Here is a 10,192-nt window from a genome sequence, read left to right on the forward strand (position 1 = left end):
TCAATTGAGATCAGTTCTAGTTCCAGCAGGTTGCCTTTACTCCACCTTCTACCTGTATTTCTGTTCCATGCACTGTAACTGATTTCATGTTTACTCCTTGAAAGTTACCACATTTCCTGCTGCACTCAAAGGAAAATGTAAAGAAAACATTTATGGAGATTGCGTGTCTTTTTGTATCTATTAATGAGTTATTTTTGCAAATTAACATTGTCAATGTTTTGCAACTCAAGTATGCTTTTATTCCCCCCCCCCCCCATGCAGGTACTGCCAGATGCCAATGCCAATGGGCTATAATCCGTACATGTATGGGCAGTATAATCTGCCATATGCACCCTCGCCTATGTATCAAAACCCTGGACAAGCACCATATCCGCCACCTCAGCAACCTGGATACCCTTTTGTTCAACAGCCTTATTACCCTCAGCAATAATGTGTCTGCAAAGAAGCTCTGCTTGTTAAAATTTGGGAGAAATTGGCAATAAGCATACTAAAACTTCTAGCTTCAGTTAATGTACCATACTGAACTGTATGCAGCTATAACTCCTATCTCTTGTTAACTGCTCCAAAATGTCTAGATCAGTTTTTGATTACACTAAACTCTTTGAAAGATCTACTGCAGTGGTTTAGACTGTAGACTAATGCCAGAATTAGAGCCTAATTCAACAGTCTGAAACTGTACACTACATGTTGGTTAGACCAAAATATTTGTTTGAAAAATCCTGTAAGTAACAGATAGGTTCAGATGAGAAAAATGAGGCAGTGTGTGCGCTGGGTGTGATATATTCTGCAGAACCATATAGCATTTCCTTCTATACTCTATTGGTTTGTATTTTTTTTTTAGTTTAGTTAAAATATGCTATTTTGTCTAATAATCAAGGCCTTGTAAATCATCAGTAAAAAAAATAAATTACTTGAGAATGGTTTAAACAGTTGGCATTTTCATTACCATAAAAATGTGTTTTATGTGTCTGTAGATGTTTCATTTGTCCCTTAACTTTCATAACATAAATAACTTCTCAAGAGTTTAGCCTTACAAGTGAATTTCCATCTCTTTTCCTGGATTCTGTATTTTTGTGACAGAATCTATAATTAACCATTTAAGTGTTGGTAGATGAAGTCTCGCAGGTGGAGTTTCCTATAACTTTGGAGTGTATTTAACTAAAATACATTCATTACCATTTTTAAACAACGATTAGTCATCTCCAGGATACTACTTAAAATAAGGGAGGTCAGGGTTCTTTTACAGGACCAGTGAATAGTTGTTCTAACTTGTGTTTTCCAAAGAAACATTGATGAGAAATGTGTTATGGTTCAAAATAGAGCAACTATTGATTGTTGGAGCTTTGCAGATTCTGTTTTTAAATGATTGCTTTTTCTCCCTTGAAAAAATTGATGTATTCCCTCAGGGAGCTTGTTATCAGTGGTGAAACTTTTTTTTGTGGGGAAAAAGAAAATCTTGTAAATTAAAGCACATTGAATGTTTACTTTTGGATCCATCTTCTCAAGGGATTAATAGCCTTGCACTACATTTTACATAAGATAGTGAAGAATCTAAGTTTGGGGTTAATGGCTTCTACCAAATATTTGCTAACCATTTATCAGTCTTTATTTTTAAAACAGGCTTGTCTAGTGAGGGACTCTCCATTCATTTAGCCCCTGATGTGAGTTACTTGATTCTGTGGGACAATTAATTTTCTGAGTGCTTCATACAAGATGTTCTGGCCTTACAGAATAACTACCATAGTACCTATGTTAAAAGTTATTCCTTTGTTTTTCTATTTAAGTGCCTGATTAAGATATCGAGGTATATTTTAATGTAGGTGTTTAGAGGTGCCAGTTATTGTAGCATCTGGGTGGAAACCTCGCTGGATCATTAATATTCTTCCTCATAAAGAAAGCAGCATTCATATCCATATGAGCTCCTTTCTTTCTGTCTCAAGTTCCTCTTGCTGTGTGATCACTCCAGTTACTGTGTGAAAACTCCTTGTCTTTAATACTCCCTAACACCCATAGAAAATGCGAATCGAAAGGTAGAAATAAGCATTCCTTATAGAACATGAGTATCTAATTCTAAACAAATTTATTAAGCCTGTAGAAGCTCGGTGATGTGGGGAACATGATGAAGTAAGAGACTGCAGCACCATAGATGAAACTGTGCACAAGGACAGGTGCTTTGCATTTCCTTATAAACACTGTTGAATGGGGTGGCACAGGAACCTCTCAATTTTTTTTCCTGATAAGAATGCATAAGAGGCAAGCGAGGACAATGAGAAAAAGCTAGGAAGATAACTGACTGGAAATAACAATCAGAACCTGATTTCATTCTAACTGAAAAAACAGTAGTTTTCCACTGATTTCACTGTGTCAATGTGAGCAAGTGCAAGTCTAATGCAACCTTTACATTCTAAATTTTTAGTATGCTGTGACCTGTAGGTTTTTCAGTTCACACATTAGATGCATTTGAGCTATTGTGTAAGTAAGTTTTGTCTCTAGTGCCTCAGTTGATAAGACTTATTTTCATGCTGTATAAAAACGTAACTTGGTTCAGCATAAAGATTCTTAGAAATGAAATTTCCTTTTTAAAATTTTGTAGATCTGGAATCACTGTCAAGACATTTTTTCCAGTTGTGTTTTTGCTTGCTTTAGTCTGATATTATTTGAATATGTGTAGAAATCTATGCATTATGTTCAGCTTTCAGTTTTTCTCCTTTTTTTTTTCCTTAAGAGAACCGAAAAATCCAGAGACATGTTATGTATCTGCTTTTAAGCATGCAGCTGTCATGACTTTGGTTGAAATGTTATCTTGTTCTTCTATAGTTTATTAAAAAAATCAGTTAGAAAACCTGATTTCATGGTGTTTCTCTTGAGTCCTTTGGCTTCAGACAAGTGTTATTTTGAGAAGGATGGAAATAAGTTATGGGCCCCCAAGAATGTTTGTGCTGTCGTGAAGACGTGTCAACTACAGCATGGCCTGTGTGTGTGCAGGTGCTTTACGGTGCAGCAGCTGCTCTGCAATAACAGCCAGGTTCAGATCCTGGTAGCTGTGTTTCTTTCCAAAGATGATGGAGCATATTTCTCTTCTGATTAAATGAGGAGGAAAAGGTAAGGTGGTGCCTTCAGAAACTTGGATTCAAAGTTTGTTTTTTATGAACTTATGTTAGGCTGGGTTTCGTGAGACTCACAGCAACATGTGTATTAAAGCATGGGTAGCAACATAATTAAGGGATTGTAAGGGCAGCTAACTTTAACAGCAGATAAGTGGTCCCTGTGGACACTCCAAGAAGTCAATCTTTTTTTTTTCTTTTTTAATTTTTTTTTTTTAAAGAAAAAGACTGTATTATACCATGATTATTGCAGTTGCTGTGTGGAGAGAAAAGTTTACAATCACGACCTTTTGGAGACTTTGAAGTCAAGCATTTATTTTGTCTTGCATAAAAGCTTTCAGTGCAATTAATGAGAAAAGCAGGTCTTAGGAAGCAAACTGATTGCAGATCATGAGTGAAATACCAAACTATTGCAGAGCTAGTAGGTCTTTCCTCTGCTTTTTCTTGTTTTTTAGTGTGATTTCAGTCCATGTGAAAAAGCAACTTCTTTGCTGACTACTAATTTGACATTGCCAGCTAATGATAGTTTTTTTACTATCATCCCAAATGAGATGAAGGATTATTTTAAGTGCTTTTTAGGGCTGATCTGTGGGACCTAGGTTCAATTACACTGAATGTAGTCCTTTGCTATTTCAAAGTACTTTGAAGTGGTATATGAACTTGACATTTTGCAACAACCTCACCTGTTGTCAGCTGAAAATCAAATTCTTTGGAAAGCAAATTTTTTGTCTGCATTAGCTGAGTGATGCACTTGTTTGCTTCTAAAATGTATTCAGTTCTGAAGTGACTTGCATCTCAGAAACTGTTTTCTGGCATGTATTTATCCTAACAGAACATTAAAATAGACTAAGCTGACCAATTGTGGGTTTGAGTTTTGGTTGAATGAAGCTGCCTGAATTTTCAAGAGTTCGTTATGTTTACAAGAAACTGTTTTTAAAGTTTCAGCACTTGAAAAGATGAGCTATTACAGCACAACAACACCCAAATTGCTTTTTTTGTATTGTTTATGGGAAGGATTTGTTACATTGGACTAGTGTTACATGCTAACTTTTTAGGTTTACTATGACTTTTGAAAGGTATATTTGAAATAGTGTTTATTTTTTTAAATAAGTGACCTGTTTGTCGTGATAGTACTGCTAAACTAAAAAAAATGTAATAATGTTTCAAAAACATTATAGCTGGGTTGAGATTTTTGTGGTTGGGTCTCAAATTTGGAACTATAGTATCTTTTACTGGTAAGCATACAGTTAGTGTTAATCTGAAATGATGACTTTAATCTTGCATCCAATTCCCATAATTGAGTAAAATAATCCCCCATACCCTCAATTGTATCTCAGTTGTATCGTGCTCCTTTCCTTTTTTTTTTTCTTTTGAGTACTGTTTCTACATCCTCGTGAGAAGCTGGCCACCGATTTTATTAACCAGGTTGTAAAGAAAAACTGCTTACTCTCAAGCATGAAAAGATGACTGACATTGCAAAGTCAGCACCAGGGCTTCACCACAAATTACTGCTATCGGTCTCTTCAGCCCTTTCACCTTTAATCCCTTCAGCAGTTCTGCACAGCGACACCTGTCTGCATTTCCACTTCTAAGGTAAAGCATTCCTGAATTCTGGAGTGCTGTTCTTGGGCTGGTAAGCTGCTGGAGTGTTTGCTGGTGTGAAGGCAGCCTGTTCGAAGCAGTGCACTTTTTCCAGCCAAGTGTGGTGTGTAGTTGGGCAGGCAGGGCAGTGGAAAGGCTGTTCCCAGCAGGCAGCTCCCTGCAACTCCCCTGCTTGGAGGCTGAGGTGGTGAGCAAGCACACGGTATGGGCCCTGCTACCCAGCTGGCCTTGGCCCCTGCTTGTGGGCACGTGTTGTCCATGTGTGCAGCTGACAGCATCCAGGTGTCAAAAACACTCTAGAGACTTGGCCCTGGCATCAACCTTTATCCTAGACTGACTTGCCCTCTGACGATGTGGAACCTTTGACATTCAGGAACATCCGTCCTTTGATCTCAAGTAGCCCTTGACCTTAAGGATCCTCTGCCTTGTGACCTCAATTAACGTTTGACCTTGACTAACCTGTGGTCTCAACCTTTGACTGGAAGTAACAATTGACCTCAACTAACCTCTGTCCACTGACCTTGACTAACGTTTGGAATAGATTAACCTTGGTCCTGTGACCTCAAGAAACCTTTAATCTTGAGTAACCTTTGTCCTCAAGTGACTTTTTTGAACTAGCATAACCTCTGTGTTCTGACCTCATGTAACCCATGACCTCAGCTAACCTTTGTTCTCAAGCAACATCTGTCCTGTGATCTCAAGTAACCTCTGGCCTCAAGTAACCGCTGTCCTGTGATAAAGGCCAGACTAGTCTTGTTGTGGAAATCTGCCTTGTCAAGTAGCTCTTGTCCTCCCACCTGAAGCATCTTTGATTTCAAGTAACCTTTGTCCCATGACACAACCTGGCCTGGGCTCACTCTGCAAATATGTCTTTGCTGGGATCAAGCAGGACTGTGTGATCTGGGCAGAGAGCGACGGGCTGTTATATGAGCAGTATGGGGGCAAATGGCTTCCTCTGCCATGGCTGAGCTCCAACTTCTCCCACCCTACCTCAAGTGCATTGCCAGCAGTGGGAATCCCTCCAGCTTCAACATTGGCAGTGGGTTCCTCTGTGGACCTACAACCCTGGGGCCAAAGCAGAGGATGGGAGGGCTCTTGCTTGTGGCACGTGTGTCGAGGTTTTGCTAACACTGACTTTCACTGGAATGGAGTGGTTGCCTGAAGTAGATGACTGCCCTGTATTTTGGGATGTACAACATTTACAGATTATTTTATTTAACTAAGATTTGCCATCGGTCTGCCTGCTTTTCAGTGTGTGTTAGTGAGAGAGTACATAGCATGAGAGGTGGGAGGCTGAGGTGTAAATGCCAGCTACCTTACACCTGGAGAGTTAACTGCAGTGCTGTCTGCCTGAAGATGTGCCTACAGAGTTCTTGTTTCTTTGCTCTGTATTTCCTGCCAGAGACTCTTAAGTCCCCCCATTGCCATACCTGGGGCACCTCTTATTTTTTGCTAGCTTAAACTCTTCCGAGTCCAATATACATATATGCACATATATATATATTACTCACATGCATAATATCTGAGTTGTAAGACACGGCCAGGCTGTGCTGTTAGTGTTCTCAGAAGATGAACAGCACCAGGCCGTGCAGCAGCATCACGGAGTTGTGTGCTGAGCCTGCAGCAGAGGGCAGACTGAAACCGTGTAACCAACAGATCTCTTTGGTGCGAATGTATGTGAAAAGAGATTCGAAGTTCATGTTGCTGGAAGGACAAACAAATAGCTTTTTAATTAGGCGTCGTCAATTTTATGTACGTGTTGATGGTTAATGACCGGGAGCCTGAACTGTGAAATCAGCCAAGAACAGGGAGAATTACATCAGCTGCCTACATCCACCGTCCTGACCAGCTGCAAACCGAACTCGGAGTGCTGTGCTGTGAAGGTGAAGATCTAGGTAAGACCTTGGTCATCCTAAACTGTTTTATTGGTTTGCAGGAATTATGCAGCCTTTGGGAATTTTCTACCTTTAGTTTGCATACCTGGACAGCCTCTTTCTGAATATATCCAGTGTGATTTGAGCTCACCCCCACATCTGACATAAGATGGCTCCTTACCTGGAGCTGTGCAAAATTATCTGATTAGGTTTAAACAGCTGCTGCAATGAGGTGACAGTGGAGCAAAGTGGATGGTGGGTGTTATCATAACCCATTCTGAGAGTGGGAGTAGGAAAAAGGATCACGTGTTGCTGGCAGGAGGAAATCGTGTCAGCAGTAACAGCTCTGGCACTGTGGGGCGGCTGCAACACTAACAGCAGATGTTGCACCAAGAGGATGAAAGACACAGAGAGGGGAGATGTCAAAGTGGTCAGAGAGGAGAAAGAGCCAGGAGAAAATGGAAGGAAAGCTGAGGGACAGCTGATGGTGTAGGAAACAGGAGGCAAATCAAATGAGTTTAGGAAACAGAGGAAGCATGGAAGAAAGGCCCTAGGACTTTGACAGCATGAAATTATAAATCATAACATTTTAGGTGGTGCAAGGAAAACTGAATTCAAGTTGAAAGGCTTAAGAATTAACTGAAACAGAAGAAAAATCAATGGTGGTAAAGGGAAGGGAAAAAGGAGCCTTAGCTGTACAGGTAGAGAGAGAGAGAGAGTTCAGAAAAGGAATTTAAAGGTGAAGGAAACTAATTTTTTTTTTCCAGTAGGTCTGAAGATCTGAAGAGAATGGGTGAAAGCTGGGGGTTGATGATGGGCAGAGAAGCTCTTTAGAAGGGAAGAGGGAAGACACAGCAGATCACGTGAATTTGACAATGTTGGTACAGGCTGGCTGTAATGGGGACTTATGTCTTAGAAATGAGTAGGATCATCCGTGGAGTGACCAATCTGAGTAGAGGAATCAAGGTAGGTGCTTATGTGGCAGTCTCCAGTATTGGAGGCAACAAAGGGTGATGTGAACCTGCAGCCTATGAAGGAAAGGAGAGACAGCAGGTCAAGGTACAAGAGGCTTAGTCCTGGTGGTAGATAGGAGTATCTCAAAGCAAATGGAGTTCCTTATTTAAGTAAGAAGGCTGACTTTCTTCTCTATTCAGCCTATTGCTGCCACTAGTTACATTTCGTTAGTGAAGGAGCATTTCATATTCTATTAGTAAATTTTTCATTAACCAGCAGTTTCTAGCAAGTATTAATTTCCATAAGCAGGAAAGGAGTACATGATCTATCACAGATACAGATGTAGATCCAGAGGAAAAAAAAAAAACCTGCCCGGTGCCTTGCTGTTTTCCAGTGTTGTTATATGGCCACATTGAAACAATTTTTCTTGTTGCTTTGAAGTAAACAAAACTTTGCAGGGTGCTTCCAATCCCCGAATGTAGAGAAGGAATACCTAACCAAGCATGCCTGGCAGTTCCTTAGCACTAGATGGCATTATATGGAAAGACATAAGATAAACCCTGGTCATCCACCATGCACTGCATTGCTGTTAAATCTCTGCATCTCACCAGTATCATCGGCTTTGTGTGGAAAATTTTGAACTGCATCGTTAAGAGTCAAGACGAAATGATGCAAGCTGATGGAAGAAAAAGTTTTGCTGTGCTACAGAAAGACATTGTTCTGAAAATATTAGAGAAATTGGAATTCTACCTATAAGTCTCTAGAAGACGGTTTTCTGTATTTAGAGATTTCTGCCCCCCCAGCTTTGGCTATGTTAAGCATATGACATTTCACTACAGGGATTGTCAGTGGGGCATAATAATGGAGCCTCTGCACCCCCACTCCAGTTTTCTGTGAAATAACACCTTGCGCCCATTATTTTTAATTAAGGGGCAGAAGAAGAGAAGGTTGTGTGAAATACTGATAGCAATGACCGACATCATCAGTTCATAACCTTGCTAGTAGAAGATATGTCTCCTAATCTCTGAAGAAGAGGCAATAGCATATACAGGAGTTTTTCTCCTCCTCCCATCTGAGCAAGTGCCACAATTTTGGATAGCTGTTTATGCTCTTGGGTAGCAAAAGAAAAGTGTCTGAAAGGTGACCATGCTATTGGACGTGTACTAGTTTCTGCTACGATGTAAAGGTGACAGTAGGACCTTGAATATTATACATGCTGTAATAGGCTGGTTATGGCAGAGCGTGTGTCCAGGATGAATTTACTTGGGCTAATCATTTACTTCCTATGGTTTCATGGTGGCTGTGTTTTGTGTGGCCTCTCATCCACTGTGGAAAGGGGCATGAGGAGGTGAGCTGGAAACTCAAGGTAATGTAAGTCGAAACTTCGTGTGCCTTGGTGTGCCTCCCTTGAGCTGTGCTCACTGTGTTTTGGGGTGGTGTGAGGCGATCAGCTCCCTGCACAGCTGCAATAATATCCATATCACACAGCACAGAAAATGTGCAGGCATGTGGAGCACGCTCAGTAGATTTTTATCTGTTACTGAATGTTACCTGCACGCAGGTTATTGAAATGATGTGTATAGCAGGAATTACATGCCCCTGTTGCGAAGAGGATAATCCTGAAATACTGCTCAACAAGTCATTTTAAAAATGACCATAGGTGTAAATAGAGTTTTCCTCTTCTAGAATGCTGATTAATACAGGTCACAGTGATTTTATACAGCTAACCTTAAGCATGTATGATTTCTTAAAGTGTATTTAAGACATATTTGTCACAAATATCTTACATAGTAAACGAGTCTCTAAAGCTTTTGAATAAATGCAAATGCTCCAGCTTGCAGGTTTCTCCTTCAAACAGATCCTTCTGCCTCCATGTGTGCTCTGAGCGATACCTGTTGTGGCAGCTTTGCTTTGCATACTGTGAATTATGTGCACAGGGAAGACCAAAAACAAACAGAAATTTGCAATCAGAATGACCTTGACTTCTGGTTGAGAGCCACAGAGTGAGGACAAGAGCAAAATCAGGCTCTGTGGGAAAGCATCTGGTGTGCGTCTCTGCTGACAGCATCTACCGCAGTGAGCAGAGAAATGGCTGGCAGTTCTTGCAGAGAGCAGATTAGAGATTAGAAAGAGTAGTAAAAGAAGACAAAGGTACGGGTTATACGCTTGCATGCTCTTGCAGCCTGCTAGGGTGCGGTCTTGTGTCAACTTAGTTCTTGTAATTAGATTGCCAACTGTGACAGAGGGGCATAAAAACTATGAGTATAAAGGTATTCTGAAGGATTTCCTATCTTCCTGAAACGAGGAATATCCTGATGGATGCTCAGTTTTTCTCCTTAATTTACCGTGATGATCTGACCTGTCCCTGCTCCTTGCAGCAGCAGGATAGCTTATTTTGAAAGAATGAAAAGATGGGCCAAACTTGGTTACCTGCTTCATTTTCTTTGGGTGCAGGTGGCAGGGCAAGGCACCCCAAGGGATGGACAATCAGACAAGACAGATATTAGTTATTCTGTTGGCCTCCCAAACCTTCAGGCAGGATGTTCTTGTGTTTTGACAGTTTCTAAACAGGACCCTTGACTTCCAAACCCAAGAACAGATTTCCCATGGATCTGTCCTTGTGTGTGATGGTGTTGGACGTCCATGCAAGTATGGGCT

At 40.6% G+C, this 10,192-nt stretch overlaps 1 protein-coding gene across 2 annotated transcripts in view; it reads left to right on the plus strand.

The window, feature by feature from the left end:
- The window catches only part of PDCD6IP (programmed cell death 6 interacting protein), a 35,481-nt gene extending 32,163 nt beyond the window's left edge, over nt 1-3,318 (plus strand). For both annotated transcript variants that reach the window (XM_051768495.1, XM_051768496.1), the window contains exon 18: nt 262-3,318. In XM_051768495.1, coding sequence (XP_051624455.1) covers nt 262-430 — 169 coding nt within the window. In that variant the 3' untranslated portion in view covers nt 431-3,318. The remainder of the gene's footprint in view (nt 1-261) is intronic.
- The last annotated feature ends 6,874 nt before the right edge of the window (nt 3,319-10,192 follow it).

The sequence above is a fragment of the Manacus candei genome, unplaced genomic scaffold, assembly GCF_025592945.1.
Source record: "Manacus candei isolate 608988 ecotype Guabito, Panama unplaced genomic scaffold, ASM2559294v1 h1tg000095l, whole genome shotgun sequence".
NCBI classification, from domain to species: domain Eukaryota; kingdom Metazoa; phylum Chordata; class Aves; order Passeriformes; family Pipridae; genus Manacus; species Manacus candei.